The sequence below is a fragment of the Palaemon carinicauda genome, chromosome 1 (genome assembly GCF_036898095.1).
Source record: "Palaemon carinicauda isolate YSFRI2023 chromosome 1, ASM3689809v2, whole genome shotgun sequence".
Classification (NCBI taxonomy): domain Eukaryota; kingdom Metazoa; phylum Arthropoda; class Malacostraca; order Decapoda; family Palaemonidae; genus Palaemon; species Palaemon carinicauda.
The window spans coordinates 304,246,152-304,267,573 of record NC_090725.1 but is presented as its reverse complement, the minus strand read 5'-3'; the positions used below and the strand labels follow the sequence as shown (position 1 = coordinate 304,267,573).

At 47.7% G+C, this 21,422-nt stretch overlaps 1 protein-coding gene across 3 annotated transcripts in view; it reads right to left on the bottom strand.

Moving 5' to 3' along the window:
• Positions 1-21,422, bottom strand: part of LOC137658524 (exosome complex component MTR3-like) — a 166,407-nt gene that overhangs the window by 47,480 nt on the left and 97,505 nt on the right. For all 3 annotated transcript variants that reach the window (XM_068393338.1, XM_068393319.1, XM_068393329.1), the window contains exon 3: positions 20,348-20,478. In XM_068393338.1, the coding sequence (XP_068249439.1) occupies positions 20,348-20,478 (131 nt within the window). The remainder of the gene's footprint in view (positions 1-20,347; positions 20,479-21,422) is intronic.

The window sequence follows — 21,422 nt, the reverse complement described above, 5'->3', positions numbered from 1 at the left end:
CGTGAAGACTAAGGGAGAGTGGGTTGTCGTGGAGCTTGAGAAAGTGAGGCTGGTGCAGAAGGTCTGACCTGGCGGGTAGAGGCCACGGCAGGTGACTCGTTAGGTCTTTTAGGTCTGCGAACCACTCCCTCTCCGGCCACCAGGGCGCTACCAAAGTCATCTTTAGGTTTCGGGCGGCCCTTACTCTGTTGAGCACCTGTCTTATCAGCGTGAAGGGGGGAAAAGCGTACACATCCAGATTGTCCCACTTGTGTTGAAAGGCGTCTTCCAAGGCTGCTTTCGGGTCTGGTACAGGGGAGCAATAGACTGGGAGTTGGGCGTTGAGTTTCGTTGCAAAGAGGTCCATCACCGGGGAACCCCAACGCTGAATGACGAGCCTGGCTACTTCTGGGAGAAGGGACCACTCTGTCCCTACTATCTGGCCCATTCTGCTGAGGCCGTCGGCCAGAACGTTTTTCTTCCCGGGAATGAACCTTGCTAACAACACCACGTGATTTTCCTCTGCCCAATTCAGAATCTCTATGGTGAGATCGCACAACTCCCTCGATTTCAAGCCTCCCTGCTTCTTTATGTATGCTACTACCGTGGCGTTGTCGCACATCAACGCCACAGTGTTTCCCTTTAGCAGACTTGCGAAGTGTAAGCACGCCTTCTGGACTGCTTTCAACTCCAGGACATTGATGTGGAGTTGCTTTTCCCCTTCCAACCAGGTACCTCGTGCCGTCCCGTCGAGGAAGTGGGCTCCCCCTCCTTGGTTGGAGGCGTCTGTGAACAGAAGTAATTCTGGAGGGCTGGTCCCGAAGGGCATCCCCTTGAGAGAGTTCGACTGGCAGTGCCACCATTCCAGGGAGGGTCTGTGTCTGGAAGGACTAGAATTAGCACTTGTTGCGAGTCCGTCTGGCACCAGAGGTTCTTGAGATTCCATTGGATGGATCTGAGCTTTATCCTCCCTTGGGGAACTAGTTTCTCCAATGAGACCAGGTGACCTATCAGCCTCTGCCAGTCTTTCGCTCTCCTGGGTTGTTCTGATAGGAACGGCTGGATGATGTGCCTGAGGTTCCTTATCCTGTCCTCCGAAGGGAAAACTTTTCCTTGAATGGTGTCCAATGTCATCCCCAAGTAGTTCATTCTGGTGGACGGGGATAGATTTGACTTCTTTGGGTTGATGACAATCCCCGGATCTCTGCAAAGCTGAAGGAGACTTCTCCCTTGTTCCTCCAAGAGGGCCTTTGAGGCGGAAAGGAGCAACCAGTCGTCCAGGTATCTGATAAGGCGGATGCCACGTTCGTGAGCCCACACTGAGACAGTCGTGAAGACTCTCGTGAACACCTGGGGCGCTGTTGACAGACCGAAGCAAAGAGTCCTGAATTGCAGGATCTGGGAACCCCATTTTACCCGGAGGAACTTCCGACTCGAGGGGTGGATCGGAATTTGGAAGTATGCGTCCTTGAGGTCGACGGTCATCATAAAATCTTTCTCCCTCAAGGACAGCAGGACTGACTTTGGAGTGTCCATCTTGAAGTCCATCTTCTTGACGAACTTGTTGAGAGCTGACAGATCTAAAACCGGTCTCCACCCCCCAGTCGCTTTCTCTACCAGGAACAGGCGACTGTAGAAACCTGGCCCTGGGAAAGGAACTTCTTCCATGGCGCCCTTTTCTAACATGGAGGATGCCTCCTCTTGAAGGGCGGTCCTCTTTAACGGATCTTTGGGAGCTAGCCATTCCGTCCGGTTGGCCAGAATAAGAGGGGGTGGATTCGTCAGGAACGGGAGTCTGTAGCCATCCCTTAGGACGGACACTGTCCAAGGCTCTGCCCCTTGAGCCTTCCATGCTTGCCAATGTTGTCTGAGGCATCCCCCAACCCGAGGCTTGGGCGGGGATAGGGGGCCTCCCACTCTATCTTCTTCTAGAGGGGCAGCCTGATCTGCCTCTCCTAGAAGCGGAGTAACCCGACCTGAAGGAGCTTGAGGGCGCTGCAGCTCCCCTGCGGGAGGGTTGCGGTGTTGAGGACCAGGAGGAAGAGGGGGCCTCTCTCCTCGTAGTGCTGGAAGAGGCTTGGGGCGTCGCGGCGCTGCCCGAGACGGACCTCTTGTATGGAGGTCTCCTTGAAGTTGCCGGTCTGGTGATGTTGGCCTCCTTTTTCGAGACCTTATCCATTAAGGTCTCTAGCTCTTTCAGAGTAAACAGAGACTCTCCCCACAGGGGCAGGCTGCGAATTGCTCGCGCCTCCCTGTCCGGTACCTTCCGAGACACTTTCGTAAGAACAGTCTCTCTCTTACGGAGAACCCAGTTGGCTGTAAGGGCGAGAGACTGATAGGTTAAGAACTTGAGGGTTTTACCTCCGGAGGTAATGAGGTCCCTCATTAGGCCTTGCTGATCAGGGTCCTCGGGGTCGAAGGAGGCTTGAACACCCACCAACGTGGAAGCCCACCAGTCCAGCCAAGAGGAGACGTTAACCAAGTCTCGCGACATCTCCTCCATCATGGAGGCCTCTGCTGGTGAGAAACAGACTGGGGCCGAAGAGGCTCTGTCGTCCGAGACGCCTTGGCTCAGAATGTCCACGGCCGTCTCCACTTTACAAGGACCTGGGCGACGTCCTTCGGGCACATAGACCTTCCCTTGGGTTTTGAGGCCCTGGAGCAATTTAGAGGCACTCTGGGTCTTGGGAGCCTCGGCATTGCTGGCCACCACTTGTCAATGTACTCCTGCCCTAGAACTAGATCTCAGGCCAGAGGGAGTGCCAGGGACGACTTAGGTTGGGAGGGAGTTTGCATAATTCTCAGCAGGCTCGACCTTCAGGAATCTCCATCTGTAGCTGCAGGTTCAGCTATTTCGTGGTGCCTTCTGATCAGGCTAACCACTCTCCTGTAGGCGGAGTCTTCCGTCGGGGAGCCCTCCCCCCCGTCAGCCGAGGTCTCGGCCTGGGGCGAGGGAGCCGGTTTACCGGGCACGCCGACTGGACGCCTAGCCCTCGGGGCCAGGGGCGCCGTCCTGCCGAGGTACTGGACCTCATCTGCGGGTAAGACCGCACCAGGGGCTCGGGATAGTGTAGGCACCGCTGGTTCAGCGGGGACTCTCGTACGCCCGAAGGCTCTGGGTGCTGAGGGCACGGTTCCTGTGGGCTGACCCGACAGCGGGAACCGTTCCTTCCGACCTGAAGGCCGCACCAGCTGGGCTGGTTCGGCCTGGCTGCCTGGTAAGAAGCGCGTTTCCCCCCGCTGGGCGGGGTGAACCGGAGGCCTCGAGGACTTATGCTTAATCGAAAGGTCTTTCCTGCGAGCCAGGTCGCGAGGGTCAAGGCCGTGCTTGGAGGGCGGCCGCCTTGGGGACCGCTCACTGGACTGGTGGTCCGGGGATCAGCACCTTCGATTCCCGCGACGATACGTAGATCCAGGCGCCACCGGGAGATACACTTCTCCTATACTTACGGCTCGGGGAGCGGGAGCGCTTCCTGCTATAACGAGAGCGCGACCTCGACCGGGAACGCTCGCTCCTGGACCGCTCCCTCCAACGGCGGTGTTTCACCCTGACCTCTTCCTCTGACGTGGAATAGACGTCCGATGAGCCTGACGACACTGTGTTCACCACGTGTCGGCTGGTAGCGGGGACTGCGGGGGACTTCTTCGGGTGTTCAATGCCAGAGGTCGAGGGTTGGAAGAAGTCATCGGGAACTTCCGTGGGGAGGGCTGGGAACGACTCAAACCGTTCCATGCCCGGGAGCCAGGGATCCAGGGCCACATCCATCCTCAGGGGTGACCTACCCGGCGTCTTCGGGAGCCTCCAACCGCAGGCACCGTTACCTGAAGGTCGAACTTTACTCTGGTTATCTCCCCCTAAAGAGGAGCCAGAAGCACAGGCCCACGAGGGCGGCGGTGACACTGAGACTGCATTACTACCCCACAAGGGGTCATCGGAGGAAGCGTGCCCCCCGAGCACAAGGGCCGACTCTCCGGACGCACTACTGGGTCCTTCACTAGCCCTAGAGGGGCCCGCTATTGGCACTGCACTAACACTGGGCTCCTGGGATAGGAGGTCTTGTTCATCCACCACACTAGACTTACCTCGTCCCCTACTCTGTGTAGGGGATGGCGAAACCGAGACCCCGTCGGACTGCTCACTGGGTGACTGTATCGGCGAGGAAACACTAATTTTCCTGGGGGGACATTTCGCTGATTTCCTCTTTTTGGTACCGTAACGTACCCACTGTATATCGCTCCAGTCTATGCACTCGGGGCACGTGTCTGCTGACGAGCAAACTTTACCCCTACAGGAGGAACAAAGGGAGTGAGGATCTACTTCGGGCTTGGAGAGGAACGCTCCACACGATTTCCCGGCTCTAGGCCCAGGACAACGGCGAATCTGCTCCATAAAGCACACAACGCACGACACAAGCACTTAAGGAAATCAATTAAAACACTGGGTAAGCACACGGTTGAAAGGTGAACGCACAGGAACACTTGGGAAAGCACACTGGAAAAACGTAAGTTGCCACACTGGGAACACGTGGGACACAGAACGCACACAAAGGATCGACAGAGATACGAGAGCGAGGGTTGTGAACGCCTCGCGACCAGAGAACTTAATGAGGATGCTGACCCAGCAAGCTAGCGACCTACCTTAATCCTACCCTCGGGACACATTCCTTGATGCTGGGGGTAAGGCTACTTAGAGCGCGGAGTGGGGGGTAACTTACTCAAAACTCTGGTCGATGGAGAGGAGATCACCAGTGACTCCTAAGAAAGTAGTTCGAGGTAAGTATTCGTGTTGGAACAAATAATTTTTTCTTATAGAGCCTGCCCTACAAGAAAAAAATTAGTAGGGAACTGATATGGTAGAGAGTACGGTGTACTAAGCAGAAGAAACAACACTGTAAATCGTAGAGTCGAGTGATCTCCTTGTCCATCCAAGAAAAACTATACAACCCTTATAAAAGGGAACAAAAAATGATAGCGAGAGCATCAACTAAAAATTATGCCAAAGCAGAGCAGCTTCAACTGTGTGCTCTGCTGTGGAACTAAAAAACGAGACTGGTATTCCTATGCGTTTTATTACATAGTTATTCGTATCACTGACAAATATTTTCTCATCATAATGCAATTGCTGCTTCTCATATAAAAACACATTTTCCATGAATAGTGTTTCACATACTCATCCCCAGAAACAATAACAAAGTGGCAAAAAAAAAGTATCAGTGGCAGTCAAACTTTAAGTATTGTATTATTGTCCAAACCCTGCTGACTGTTTATTTCAAATAATGAACCCCAATGCTGTGGGGTTCTCCTTTTAGCTTGAAGTTTCCTTATTTTACAAGCCTGGAACTGTCTCATGAAAAGGTCTAACCCGACTAAAACAGATCTGTCTTGATGGTAATTAAAAATCTGCATCACAAACATAATAGGACTTGCTTTTGAAAAAAGGTTTTGGATGGATGCGGGTTTCTTGTATTGTATATATGAACAGTGCTATGCATTTATATAGGAATGTCCAACATGTGAGATGTTTATTTTTAGCAAAGAATTTTTTCAGCCTAGATACTGTCAAGTCTTAATCATTATCATACGACCATTTTTTTCATCACAGTCCCTCTATTTTTCCATTTGAAATATTCTATTTTTGTAAACAGTAGTAAGCGTTTCCTTTCATAAAATGTCTCCTCCTAAGCCACCAATATTCTAATGTGTTATTTACTTCTTTTCTAAAATCTTACCCAAGATTTGAGATATTTATTATGTATACTGTATTGCTATGATTTTTCCCAGAATTAAATCAAAGGTCATACTGTTTTATTCAGCAAACTCACGATATGATAAATAATAGTGAAATATGTTATTTTTATTAGTAAAATAAATTTTTGAATATACTTACCCGATAATCATGTAGCTGTCAACTCCGTTGCCCGACAGAATTCTATGGAGGGATACGCCAGCTATCACAATACTAGAAGGGGGTGTACTTACCAGCGCCACCTGTGGCCAGGTACTCAAGTACTTCTTGTTGACACCTCCTCAATTATTCCTCGGTCCACTGGTTCTCTATGGGGAGGAAGGGAGGGTCGATTAAATCATGATTATCGGGTAAGTATATTCAAAAATTTATTTTACTAATAAAAATAACATTTTTCAATATTAAACTTACCCGATAATCATGTAGCTGATTCACACCCAGGGGGGTGGGTTAAAACCAGTGTACAAGATTAAAGGATAGCTAAGTATCCCATATTTCATATAACAGTTATCTCAAATAACAATGAAATAATAAGTACCTGGTAAGGAAGTCGAATTGAACCGTTACTCTGCCTCTTTTTTAAGTTCGTCTTCCTTACTGAGCGCAGCGTTCCTCTTGGAGGCTGAATCAACCCAAAGGTGCCAAAGTATATGGGGTTGCAACCCCTACTAAAGGACCTCTACAAAACCTCTAACCCAGGCGCTTCTCAAGAATGAATAGACCACCCGCCAAATCAAAAGGATGCGGAAGGCTTCTTAGCCTACCGTAACAACCATAAAAACAACAATAAAAGCATTCAAGAGAAAGGTTAAAAAAGGTTATGGGATTAAGGGAATGTAGTGGCTGAGCCCTCACCTACTACTGCACTCGCTGCTACGAATGGTCCCAGGGTGTAGCAGTTCTCGTAAAGAGACTGGACATCTTTAAGATAAAATGATGCAAACACTGACTTGCTCCTCCAATAGGTTGCATCCATTATGCTCTGCAGAGAACGGTTTTTATTAAAGGCCATCGAAGTAGCTACGGCTCTTACTTCGTGGGTCCTTACCTTCAGCAATGCAAGGTCTTCCTCCTTTAAGTGAGAGTGGGCTTCTCTAATCAGAAGCCTTATATAATACGAAACCCCATTCTTGGACATGGGCCTCGAAGGTTTCTTGATGGCACACCATAAGGCTTCTGACTGTCCTCGAATAGGTTTAGACCTCTTAAGATAATATTTGAGAGCTCTGACAGGGCAAAGAACTCTCTCTAGTTCGTTACCTACCATGTTGGAGAGGCTAGGTATTTCAAACGATCTAGGCCAAGGGCGTGAAGGAAGTTCGTTCTTTGCTAGGAATCCGAGCTGAAAAGAACATGTTGCAGATTCGGTCGTGAAACCAATGTTCTTGCTGAAGGCATGAACCTCACTGACTCTCTTAGCTGTTGCAAGGCAGACGAGAAAAAGAGTCTTGAGGGTAAGGTCCTTGAAGGAAGCTGACTGGAGAGGTTCGAACCTAGGTGACATAAGGAACCTTAAGACTACGTCTAGGTTCCAGCCTGGAGTGGATAGACGACGCTCTTTAGACGTCTCAAAAGACTTAAGAATGTCTTGAAGGTCCTTGTTGGAAGAAAGGTCCAAACCTCTGTGGCGGAGAACTGAAGCCAACATACTCCTATACCCTTTAATCGTAGGGGCTGAAAGGGATCTCTCATTCCTAAGATGTAGAAGGAAGTCAGCTATTTGGGTCACAGAGGTATTGGTAGAGGATATTGAATTGGCTCTACACCAGCTTCGGAAGACCTCCCACTTAGACTGGTAGACTCTACGAGTGGAAACCCTTCTTGCTCTGGCAATCGCACTGGCTGCCTCCTTCGAAAAGCCTCTAGCTCTAGCGAATCTTTCGACAGTCTGAAGGCAGTCAGCCGAAGAGCGTGGAGGTTTGGGTGCAACCTGTCTACGTGAGGTTGACGTAGAAGGTCCACTCTTAGAGGTAGAGTCCTGGGGATGTCGACTAGCCATTGAAGTACCTCTGTGAACCATTCTCTTGCAGGCCAAAGGGGAGCAACCAGCGTCAGCCGTGTCCCTTCGTGCGAGATGAATTTCTGCAGAACTTTGTTTATTATCTTGAACGGTGGGAATGCGTACAGGTCGAGATGGGACCAGTTCAGTAGAAAAGCATCCACATGAACTGCTGCAGGGTCTGGAACAGGGGAACAGTACAGCGGATGTCTCTTGGTTATGGAGGTGGCAAACAGATCTATGGTAGGTTGACCCCACAAGGTCCAAAGTCTGTTGCACACACTCTTGTGGAGGGTCCATTCCGTGGGAATGACCTGATCCCTTCTGCTTAGGCGATCTGCTGAGACGTTCATATCGCCCTGAATGAACCTCGTGACCAGAGTGAGGTTTAGACCTCTTGACCAAATGAGGAGGTCCCTTGCGATCTCGTATAGGCTCCTCGAATGGGTCCCTCCTTGCTTGGAGATGTAAGCCAAGGCTGTGGTATTGTCTGAGTTCACCTCCACCACTTTGCCTAGCAGGAGGGACTTGAAGTTCAACAGGGCTAAATGAACTGCTAGTAGCTCCTTGCAGTTGATGTGGAGTAATCCCTGTTCCTCGTTCCACGTTCCCGAGCATTCCCGTCCGTTCAAGGTCGCACCCCAGCCCGAGTCCGATGCATCTGAGAAGAGATGAAGATTGGGGGTCTGAATAGCCAACGATAGACCTTCCCTGAGAAGGAGGTTGTGCTTCCACCACAGGAGAGTGGTCTTCATCTCTTGGGTGATTGGGATAGAGACTGCTTCGAGAGTCGAACCCTTGTCCCAATGAGCTGCAAGATGGAATTGGAGAGGGCGGAGGTGGAGTCTCCCTAGCTCGACGAACAGGGCCAGTGATGAAAGGGTCCCTGTGAGACTCATCCACTGTCTCACCGAGCAACTGCTCCTCTTCAGCATGCTCATGATGCACTCTAGGGCTTGGCTTATCCTGGGGGCCGATGGAAAAGCCCGAAAATCCTGACTCCGAATCTCCATTCCCAGGTACACAATGGATTGGGAGGGAATGAGTTGAGACTTTTCTATGTTGACTAATAGACCCAGTTCTCTGATTAAGTCCAAAGTCCAGTGAGATTCTCCAGACAGCGACGACTCGTGGATGCTCTCAACAGCCAGTCGTCTAAGTAGAGGGAGGCTCTGATGTCCGATAAGTGTAGGAATTTTGCTATATTCCTCATCAGATGAGTAAAGACCATAGGAGCTGTGCTTAGGCCAAAACACAGGGCAGTGAATTGGTAGACAACCTTTCCAAAAACGAATCTCAGGAAAGGTTGGGAGTCTGGATGAATAGGAACGTGAAAGTAGGCATCTTTCAAGTCCAACGAGACCATCCAGTCCTCCTGCCTGACTGCTGCTAAGACCGACTTCGTCGTCTCCATCGTGAACGTCTGCTTGGTGACATACGCGTTGAGCGCGCTGACGTCCAGCACCGGTCTCCAACCTCCTGTCTTCTTGGCCACAAGAAAGAGACGGTTGTAGAAGCCCGGGGATTGATGGTCCCGGACTATAACCACTGCCTTCTTCTGCACAAGTAGCGACACCTCCTGGTGCAAAGCTAGCCTCTTGTCCTCTTCTTTGTAGTTGGGAGAGAGGTTGATGGGAGATGTGGTCAGAGGTGGTTTGAGGCAGAATGGAATCCTGTAACCGTTCCTCAGCCAACTGACAGACTGGGCGTCTGCACCTCTCTTCTCCCAGGCTCGCCAGAAGATCTTGAGTCTGGCTCCTACTGCTGTCTGGAGATGCGGAGAGTCAGTTTTTTCCTTTAGATGTCCTGGAGCCTTTCCTAGACTTGCTCCTGTAAGAGTCTGGACGGGAGCTTCCTCGGCTGGGGGCTCTACCACGAAAGGGCGGTATGAACCTCGTAGCAGGGGTATCAGCCACTGGGGAGCGATAAGTCTTGGGGACTGAGGTAGCAACCTTAGACTTACGAGCCGATGAGGCTACAAGATCGTGTGTGTCCTTTTGTATCAGGGCAGCAGACAAGTCCTTAACCAGCTCTTCGGGGAAGAGGAACTTCGAGAGTGGAGCAAAAAGGAGTTGTGACCTTTGGCAAGGTGTAATGCTGGAGGAAAGGAAGGTACACAGCTGTTCCCTTTTCTTCAAAACCCCTGATACAAACATCGACGCAAGCTCACCAGATCCATCCCTAATGGCCTTATCCATGCAGGACATTAATAGCATGGCAGAATCCTTGTCCGCAGGAGAGGTCTTCTTGCTGAGGGCCCCCAGGCACCAGTCTAGAAAGTTGAACATCTCAAATGCTCTAAACACTCCTTTCAGTAAGTGATCAAGGTCTGAGAAGGTCCAGCAAACCTTAGAGCGCCTCATTGCAGTTCTCCGAGGCGAGTCTACCAGACTTGAGAAGTCAGCCTGGGCAGAGGCAGGTACTCCCAAGCCTGGTGCTTCTCCTGTGGCATACCAAACGCTCGCTTTCGAAGTGAGCTTAGTCGGCGGGAACATGAAAGAAGTTTTGCCAAGGTGTTGCTTAGTCTGCAGCCACTCCCCTAAGATCCTTAACGCTCTCTTAGAGGACCTTGCTAGGACTAGCTTAGTATAGGTGGACTTAGCTTGTTGTATGCCCAGCGAAAACTCAGATGGCGGAGAGCGGGGAATAGCAGAGACAAAGTGGTCTGGGTAAACCTCCCTAAGCAGAGCCAAGACCTTACGAAAGTCAATAGACTGTGGAGAAGGCTTGGATTCATCCACGTCTGACGAGGGATCCAGATGTGCCTCCTCATCATCAGACGCCTCATCACCAGAGTGTAGCGAAGAGATCGGACAAGAATGCTGAACAGCAGAGTCAGAACGAGTAGGAACAATATTAGAGGTTTCCTCTTCAAGTAACTGTTGAGGGAGAACCTGAGGCTCAGACTGCAAAGGCTGAATCAAAGACGAAGCAGAAGGAAGGCGCATGGGTGGAGGAGGCTGACTCCTAGCATGAGTGGTTGAACCCAAGGGTTGCGCTTGCTGAGCGGTTGGCGGAAGCGGAGTAGCAAGTTCCTGTTCCTGTGCTGTGAGCGAAGCGTGATGAGGTTGAGGCTGCGCAGAACAAGGTAAATGTCTCGCAAGCTGAGGCTCCTGAGGCGCAAGGCCAAGGTGTAGTGGTGCTAGCCTTGTGGAGGGTTGAGCTCGCTGCAGCGAGAGCTGAGGAGACTGACTCATGGACGGGAGAGGTTGTTGTACCTCAACCGAGTGTTGCACCACTGGTGGAGCAGCAAGGGGAGGCGGAGGAAGAGAGGTATAATCCTCCTGATCCCATAGTAAAGGTTGCCTTAAAGAAGGCGGAGGCTGAACACCACTGGGAACAGCAAACTCAGAACGTGGCTCAACATCGTACGCCTGGCAGGTGGTACTGCGATCAGGCGGAGCAAGCGCAGGCGGAGCGAGCGCAGGCGGAGCGAGAGCAGGCGGAGGGAGTGTAGGCGGAGGCGGAGGCGCAACACTCTCAGCCCGACACTCACGCATCAAGTCCGAAAGCTGAGCTTGCATGGACTGAAGTAGAGTCCACTTGGGATCGGCAGAAACTACAGTAGGCTGAGGTAAAGCCTTAACAGTCGAGCTCTGTTGTGGCAGAACCTTACTCCTCTTGGGCGGAGTGCAGTCGACCGATGACTGCGGCGAGTCAGAGCTGAGCCAATGACTGCAACCTGGCTGAGCACTCGCGGACTGGACTCTGCGTTTAAGCGGTCTCGAGACCTGAGACCAACGTTTCTTCCCTGACAGTTGATCAGCGGACGAGAAAAAGACGGGCTCAATCGTCTGCAGGTGGGAGTGACGGTCTTTGGAAGACACGCCCGCAACCACCGAGGATACTTCTGTGCGCCTAACAAGGCCTGCCGAACCCTTATGCCCTTCGACATTGCTTCTCCCCTGGGCATGGGAGCTTGCAAGAGGTCCCGGACTGGGAGGACGACTGGCTCGCACAGAAGTATCCTCACGCACCACACTGGCACTTACACTAGCACTTGGCACTGCACTGACACTAGCACTCGTCACAGCACTGGCACTAATTCCACCCACTGCACTCTTGACCTTAAGTTCCTTGACTTCGGCCATCAGAGACTTATGATCACTTACCACTGACTCTACTTTATCGCCTAAGGCCTGAATAGCACGCAAAACAACAGACATATCAGGCGGAGGGCAAACAGTAGGTTCGGGGGTAGCCACTACAGGGGTAGGAAAAGGTAGGGGATCATGAGGTGAGGAAAAAAGTGAAGAGTGAGAAGAACTCCTCCTAACTCTACCTCTCTCTAACTTAGTTGAATATTTCAAAAGACGGACAAATTCCAGTTCCGAAAGTCCGGCGCATTCCTCACATCGATTTTCTAACTGACAGGGCCTGTCCCTACAGTCAGAACAAGCGGTGTGAGGATCTACCGAGGCCTTCGGAATACGCCTATTGCAAGACCTACATCGTCTATGGGAGGGGGCTTGCGAAATGTCAGACATCTTGAATCCAAAGAGTTAGCCAAAAGGGGGTTCCAAAATCAAGCAAAAGATCGTTAACCGTTAATCAGGACTATATAAAAGCTATCTAGCTAATATAAGAAGGTTTCCAGTAAAGCGACAGCCGAAATCTGAGAGAATACTTCACCAATTAGCCGTGAAAATACTCGAAGATCATGAGCGTATCCCAGAACGTCTTGCCGGAAGCACGACAGAGGAATAATTGAGGAGGTGTCAACAAGAAGTACTTGAGTACCTGGCCACAGGTGGCGCTGGTAAGTACACCCCCTTCTAGTATTGTGATAGCTGGCGTATCCCTCCATAGAATTCTGTCGGGCAACGGAGTTGACAGCTACATGATTATCGGGTAAGTTTAATATTGAAAATCTAAGATTCTAGCAAGGTCCCCTTGCCCAGTATAATATCAAAGGGTGGTGGCCAGTGCCCATTTCTTTCAAGACTCTTTACCTTTTGCCCAGATCTCGTGGCATTCCACCATACTTTTTGCGTAGTGCAAAGTTGGTGTGGTTGGCATTTTGACACTAGGAAGTCTGCGTGCTACGTCAGGCCACAATCAGCAAACCACGGCATCGCAAAAAATAGCCTCTAACAATGCATGATTAGAATAAAATTTTCTAAAAACCTTTACTATTTCAATTACTGTACCTCAAAATGTTTAACTAAAAGCACTGATGTTTTTAGAGTATAGTACTTGTATAACTGTCTCTAAATGCCAAAATAAACAATGTAATAAAAAGTGCTAATTATCATCTAAGAAATATTGCGTTTATAAAAAAGTACCTGGATGAAAATTCTGTAAAAAAAAAAAAACTTGTGATAAACTGTGTTATTACCAGGATTGACTACTGCAACTCTATCTACCACCATTTTCCAAAAGTGCAACTTAAGCTCCACTTCTTTGATGTCTCACAGGATTATAATGGAGGAGAGGGGGTTCCCAGCCCCCACATCCCGTGGAGCTGGGGGGAGTGACTGCTCAACGCACTCTAGTTTTGGGGTGTTTGAATGTGCGTGGATGTAGTACGATAGAGAGTAAAAGTTGTGAGATTGGAAGTATGTTTAGGAATAAAAGAATGCACACAAAAGATAAAAGGGAAAGGTGAAGTGATGTTTGGTGAAACGTCTGGGATTGAAAGGGAAAGAGCAAGAGAGGGTGTGGCTTTATTGCTGAGTGAATGGATGACAGGTAAAGTAGTAGAATAGAAGGAGATATCATCTAGATTAATATGGGTAATGGTTAGGTTTTGTAGGGAATGTTAGGCTTTTGTCAGTGCGTATGGACCAGGTTGTGAGAAAAGGGAAGAAGAGCGGAATGAGTTCTGGAATGAATGAACTAGGTATGTAGAAGGACTGGGTAGAAGGACTTATGAAGTTGTCAGGGGTGACTTAAATACTAGAATGGGAGCTGGAGAGGTAGAAGGTGTCAATGGGAAGTATGGCGTACCAGGTGAAAATGAGAGTGGTGAGAGACTGGTAGATATGTGTGTTGAGCAAGAGATGGTGATAAGTTCTAGCTTTTTCAAAAAGAAAGATAAAAACAAGAATACGTGGGTAAGAGTGGCAAATGGAAGAGTGGTAGAAAGGGCATTAATGGATTATGTGTTGATAACTAAAAGAATGTTTGGAAGATTGAAAGACATGCACGTGTTTAGGAGTATGGCTAACGGTATGTCTGATCATTTTTTGGTGGAAGGAAAATTAGTTGTAGCAAAAGAGTGGGGGAATAGAGTAGGTGGATGTAAAAGGGAGCTAGTGAGGGTTGAAGAGCTAATAAAACCGGGGGTAAAAAGTAAGTATCAGGAAAGGTTAAAAATGGCATATAACAAAGTGAAAGTAAGAGAAACGGGTAATTTAGAGGAGGAGTGGAAATTGAGTAAAAGAAAATTTTGTTGGGATTGCAAGTGATGTGTGTGGCAAGAAGTTTGTTGGAGGCAGCATGAGGAAGGGCAGTGAATGGTGGAATGAAGGAGTGAAGGTAAAAGTGGAAGAGAAAAAGAGGGCTTTTGAAGAATGGCTGCAGAGTAATAGTGTAGAAAATTATGAAAGATATAGAGAGAAAAATGTAGAAGTAAAGCGCAAGGTAAGTGAGGCAAAGAGGGCAGCTGACCTGAGGTGGGGTCAGGGATTGGGTCATTCATATGAAGAGAATAAGAAGTAGTTTTGGAAAGAAGTGAAGAGAATAAGGAAGGCTGGGTCAAGAATTGAAGAGATAGTGAAAGATGGAAATGGAAGGTTGTTAAAAGGAGAGGAGGCAAGGAAAAGGTGGGTAGAATAATTTGAAAGTTTATTGAATGTTGAGGATAATAAGGAGGCAGATTTAATTGCTGTTGCAGGTGTTGAGGTGCCGGTGATGGGAGATGAGAATGAGAGAGAGATTACAAAAGAGAAAGTGAGGAGAGAACTAGATGAAACGAGAGTAGGAAAAGCATCTGGTATGGATGGTGTGAGAGCCGAGATGTTGAAGGAAGGGGGTGTTACTGTACTTGAATGGTTGGTGAGATTGTTTAATATGTGTTTTGTGTTGTCAATGGTACCAGTAGATTGGGTTTGTGCATGTATTGTACCACTATATAAGGGTAAGGGAGATGTGTATGAGTGTTGTAATTCAAGGGGTATTAGTTTGTTGAGTGTGGTGGGAAAAGTGTATGGTAGAGTACTGATTAATATGATTAAGGATAAAACAGAGAATGCAATCTTAGAAGTACAGGGTGGTTTTAGAAGAGGTAGGGGTTGTATGAATCAGATTTTTACAGTTAGGCAGATATGCGAGAAATATTTAGCAAAAGGTAAGGTGTATGTTGCGTTTATGGATCTGGAGAAAGCGTCGATAGGGAAGTAATGTGGAATGTGATGAGGTTATATGGAGTTGGTGGAAGGTTATTGTAAGCAGTGAAAAGTTTCTACAAAGGTAGTAAAGCATGTGTTAGGACAGGAAATGAAGTGAGCGATTGGTTTCCGGTGAGAGTGGGGCTGAGACAGGGATGTGTGATGTTACCGTGGTTGTTTAATTTTTATGTTGATGGAGTGGTGAGAGAGGTGAATGCTAGAGTGCTCGGACGAGGATTGAAACTGGTAGACGAGAATGACCATGAATGGGAGGTAAATCAGTTGTTGTTTGCGGATGATACTGTACTGGTTGCAGACGCGGAAGAGAAGCTTGACCGATTAGTGACAGAATTTGGACGGTTGTGTGAGAGAAGGAAGTTGAGAGTTAATGTGGATAAGAGTAAGGTTACAAGATGTACGAGAAGGGAAGGTGGTGCGAGGTTGAATGTCATGTTGAATGGAGAGTTACTTGAGGTGGATCAGTTTAAGTACAGTACTTGGGGTCTGCTGTTGCAGCAAATGGTGGAGTGGAAGCAGATATACGTCAGGGAGTGAATGAAGGATGCAAAGTGTTGGGGGCAGTTAAGGGAATAGTAAAAAATAGAGGGTTGGGCATGAATGTAAAGAGAGTTCTGTATGAGAAAGTGATAGTACCAACTGTGATGTATGGATTGGAGTTGGGAATGAAAGTGACGGAGACACAGAAATTGAATGTATTTGAGATGAAATGTCTAAGGAGTATGGCTGGTGTATCTCAAGTAGATAGGGTTTGGAACAAAGTAGTGAGGGTGAGAACGGGTGTAAGAAATGCGTTTGTAGCTAGAGTGGATATGAATGTGTCGAGGTGGTTTAGACATGTTGAGAGAATGGAAAATGGCTGTCTGCTAAAGAAGGTGATGAATGCAAGAGTTGATGGAAGAAGTACAAGAGGAAGGCCAAGGTTTGGGTGGATGGATGGAGTGAAGGAAGCTCTGGGTGATAGGATAGATGTGAGAAAGGCAAGAGAGCATGCTAGAAATATGAATGAATGGCGAGCAATTGTGACGCAGTTCCGGTAGGCTCTGCTCCTTCCTTCGGTGCCTTGGAAGATCGCGGAGGTAGCAGCAGTAGGACATTCAGCATTATGAAGCTTCATTTCTGGTGGATAACGGGGGAGGGTGGGCTGTGGCACCCCTAGCAGTACCAGCCGAACTTGGTTGAGTCCCTTGTCAGGCTGGGAGGAATGTAGAGAGGAGAGGTCCCCTTTTCTGTTACATTTGTTTGATGTCGGCTACCCCCCAAAACTGGGGGAAGTGCCTTGGTATATGCATGTATGTATGTATGCAACTTAAGAAATTACAAAACATAATAAACAGAGGAGAAAGACTGATAAAAGGTGTCCCACCTAGAGGAAGGATCACCCTTATACTAATCGATTTACATTGGCTGCCGATTAAAGCAAGAATTGAATTTAAAATATGTACAATAACCCACCAAGTTATCAAAACCGGTCATCCAAAATACTTAAGAGAATTGCTATATATTGCGCAGCCAACAAATCGTGTCGACACGAGAATAGTTACAGATCCCTTCAAACTGTTGGAATCTAGATTTATGTTCACTTTGGGCTCCAGAGCCTTTAAAGATGCGCCCCCGAGACTATATAATAAACTCCCACGAAACTTTGAATGATTGAAGACTTTAAGGCTTTCAAGAGGAAACTGAAGACTACTCTTATTTCATGAGTCTTTTGACAGACGATTTAACAGTAAATGAACAATACGTGATCTGAAAATATAAATACTCTGAACGAACAAGGTAAAACGACAGTGGAGGTCCTGTAGAGAGTGGGGTTCCCCTGCTGTATAGAACCAGAAAAGCAGCCATCAAAGTATAGAAAGTAAGTAATTTATGTACAGTATATACAAAAATGACAAATTTGCAGGTTATTTGTATTTTTCCTAACTATACAAACCTTAGCTATTTAATATGGGTAATTACTTTCGGCGTAGCTGAAATGACGAGCCATTAGAATTTTAATGAGGGTTTACTACCTCACTGCTGGTTAGCGGGGGGTAGGGGGGGTAGCTTGCTACCTCCCCCCCTCGTACACACTTGTGATTGAGTTCACTTTGCTTAGAGGTAGGACTTCACGGTGATAGGGCTGGCGGGCAAGTTTGATTAAACAGCTAAGGTTTGTATAGTTAAGAAAAATACAAATTACCTACGAATTTGTCATTTGTTCCGTAACTGAAATACAAACCACGCTATTTAATATGGGTGACTCACCCCTTAGGAAAGGTGGTAAGTCCCGGCCAGAACTGGCTTTTGGCTTTGGCCGGGGACTCGGTATCTGAGTGTGTCAGTACTCAACGATAAGGAGTCCCTGCACCTCGCTAGAACCTTGCTGTGCAAAGGCTGCAGCCTACGTAAGCTGTGTGTGAAGGTATGAAGTGTGACCAGTCCTAGGTAGTTGACCTGAAGTCCTTTAGATAGCAACTTTAGGCTAGGACTCTCCCAATACCACCTCGTCAGGGTATGGGGACGTGACAGTATTAACTTAATACTAGGAGCACAAGGAAACATGGTTTACCTGCAGTGGCTCGAGGTCAGCTGTGCAGAGAACCCAGGATGCTGCTTTCCCCAAGAGAGGGGAAGATGAGGAAAAGAGTAAGGGCCAGACAAACCTTTTCATTCATGCAGACTAAGACCGGTTAACATGCCCTCAACCTTCTGCTACTTGTCCATTAAGGAGCCTGAGGTTTTAAACCAGCTGTTGTGCAGCCATCACAGGGCCGATAGAGAACGTATCGAGCCTCCTGTGTGTCACGTCTTGCAGGTAGTGGGTTGTGAAGGTCGTCTGACACTTTCACATTCCCTCTTGTAGAACCTGCGTCACTGAAAAAGTTCTTCTTGAAGGCCATGGACATGGCTACGCCCGACATCATGCGCTCTAAGGCGACATGACGGAGGAGGGTCTACGCCCGACATCATGCGCTCTAAGGCGACATGACGGAGGAGGGTCAGGATTCAGGGACAGATGGATCACCCTACGAATCCATGCCGAGATAGTATTCTTGGTGACCCTCCTATTTGTTCTCCCAGTGCTCACAAACAAAGCTTACACTTGGGGATGAACTGCAGCCGTTCTTTGAGATATAACCTCAGCCTCCTTACTGGACACAGTAGGGGATGGTCTGGGTCATCTGTTACAGAACGTAAACTCGAAATCTGGAAAGAGTCAAATCGAGGATCCGGCACTCCCGGGTTCTGTGTCTTAGCCACAACTCAAAGACGAATTTGATAGTTACCTCTCCCCATCCCTTTGCATGGGCGATGTCATATGATAGACCATGAAGTTCGCTGACTCGCTTGGCCGAGGCCAAAGCTAGTAGGAACACTGCCTTCCAAGTTAGGTGGTGATCTGAAGCCTGGTGTAATGGTTCGTAGGGAGGTCTCTTAAGAGGCCTGAGAACTCGAACCACGTTCCATGGAGGAGGTCTCACTTCCGACTGAGGGCAGGTAAGTTCATATCTTCGTACGAGTAGGGAAAATTCCAGCAAGGAAGAAATGTCCATTCCTTTGAGCCTGAAGGCTAGACTTAAGGCTGAGCGACAGCCTTTCATTGCCGAGACTGAAAGGCGCATTCTTCCCGCAAATATGCGAGGAACTCCGCAGCCTTGATTCCACCAGGACCTGAGCCGCCACTGGAGAGACCTCATCCTGAGGCGACCGTTGAGAACTAGAAGAGCCAAGGGTGAAAGGTGACTGAGGAGACGTAACCACGATTGGGTTGGAAGCTCTTCTCGTCTGAGGAACGGGCTTGCGACTCTTCTCAGCCTTGTTATCCTATCATCTGATGGAAAGGCTTTGTGGAGATTGGGGTCTATAATCATGCCTAGGTGAACCAGTCTTTGATTGGGCAGCAGAGAGGACTTCTCGAGACCTACCATGATCCTTAGATCCTGGCAAAGTCCTAGAAGTTTGCCTCGGTGTCAAAGAGGGAATGACTCCAAGTCTGCTAGGATCAGGCAGTCATCCAGATAATGGAGGAGACGGAGCCGATCCTGAGTGCCCATGATGATATTAGGGTAAACACTCGGGTGAAACCCTGTGGTGCTGTGGAGAGACCGAAACACAGCACCTTGAACTGGTACTCCTTGTTGTTTATGCTGAATCCTAAGTACTTCCTTGATGACGGATGGACTGGGATCTGGAAGTACGCGTCCTTCAGATCCAGTATACACATGAAGTCTTGCGGTTTTACTGCAAGACTGACTGTGTCTACGGTCTCCATGCTGACCGGAGTTTGCTTTAATCTGGGCCTCTGCCCACAGAGCTTGCCCCCTTGCTGATCCCATGGCAAGGGTGCTAAATGACACCGGATTCGTCCTCAGGGAGGTAGAGATGTTGTGAACAGGACGCAATATCGCTGACCGATTACGGAAATTGTCCAGGAAACAGCCCCGAGTTGCTGCAACCTGTCTCTGCAACCTTGAAGGTATCCCGCCACTGGTGGACATGCAGGGAACTGCCAATCCTAGCGTTTGCGGCCTCGGGTGCTCCCTCTAGGATTCTTCCCTCCCCTGGGGGACTTCTTGCTTTTCTTGTCCTTGCCCGGAAAGGGCTTAGACTCCACTGTCTTAGCTGCCGTTGTTTTGGTGGGACATGGCTGATGAGGTGCTGGATGTTTATAGGGCTTGAATGTCAAAGCCCTATATAGGCGGAGTCTTGGAGACTTCCTACACCTCTCAGCCGCCTGCTTCACGTCCTTAGGCTCAAACAGGTTCGTTCCCATAACGAAAGAATGTCTGAGCCTGTAGATTTTGGTGTTAGGGGACTCCCGGTATTGTCTTGGAGTCCTTTATCACACACACAGCACAAACACTGAAAAGAAAACTTACTACCTTCCTATACACAAATATATACATAAACAAAGAATGTTTATATATATATTACAAGTACTGTATAAGAAAAAGTAAGTATAAAGACAAAAAGCATTAATGGCTGTCAAAGAGGCGAGGGCGAGAGTGGACACGTCTGACTACCACCTGAGCCGATAGCAAAGTGAACTCAATCACAGGTGTGTGTGAGGGGGGGAGGTAGCAAGCTACCCCTCCTAACCCTCGCTAACCAGCGGTGGGGTAGTAAACCCTCGTTAAAATTCTAAGGGCTCGTCATTTTAGCTACGCCGAAAGTAATTACCCATATCAAATAGCGTGGTCTGTATTTCAGTTACGGAACAAACATATTTTTGTCCATAATTAGCTGCACTATCTTCCAGTGGAAATTAGTTATGGCAATAATACATACCTGTCCCGTCAACTTGAAGTCGTTACCTCTCTGGATGTCTTTAGGGCCATAAACACCACAACACACTTTAGTATTTCCCATTTCTAAATATGATGAACCTTTGGCTTGACTTATAATGCCCACATTCATAACTGAAAGAGAGCAAATACCATTATTATTTCTTCACATTTAAAAGATTCAAACTGTGAAAATCATTTGATTTCACAGTAACAGACATTAAAAAACATTTTGTAAACTGTAATGTTTACAAATAAATTAATGATGCTAAGCTACAAACCTCTTAAATAAAAAAAAAAAAAAATAAAAAAAATTGCTAAATTCAGTTTTCCATATTTCATCAAGATTGTCTCCTTAGATGGCCCTAATGTGTAACAAAATTCATGAGGCCCATTGTACATGATCAAAGAAAACATGAAATTTGTACAAAAGGTGTATTTGAACCTTTTAAAATATTTCACAAGCATTGTCAAACAACTTTTTTAAATCTCCTAATCCTATTGCAGCTAAAGATTCTTAAGAGCATTCCTTCCATTGTCAACCAAGGCATGTTTGTCCCTAAATCCATGTACTTTTCTTCTGTTCTCATATTACCAAACACCAAACTATCAAAATCTTGTTACCAAACTGGCCCATCACTAGAAATAATCCTTCAGGCCATTCCAATGAAAATATATAAATTTGAAGTAAAAAAAGTATTCATAATAATAAACATACTAGAATCCCCAGGAACAACGGTGATAGCTAAAAAAGTTGCTTAAAATATTTGTTGTTTAGCCAAATCAGTCTCTTGCCTATGATTAGGTACAGAAGCACATTTGGCAATGGCAATAAGTTTCCCTTCATTCCCTACGTGCGACTATAAAATACCAGGGTCATAAAACATCTTGGAATAGGAGCAATAAACCCTCTTCCCAAATGACAAGGGAAATGTATAGAAATGTATTGACCTTTTCCTAGTACACATCAGATAATACAAAGAATACAATTACTCGAGAAGATTACAGATCCACATGTGCTGCAATTGGAACTGATGTGAGCTAATGCAAATACTGTATGTAATTGCCCAAGAAGGATA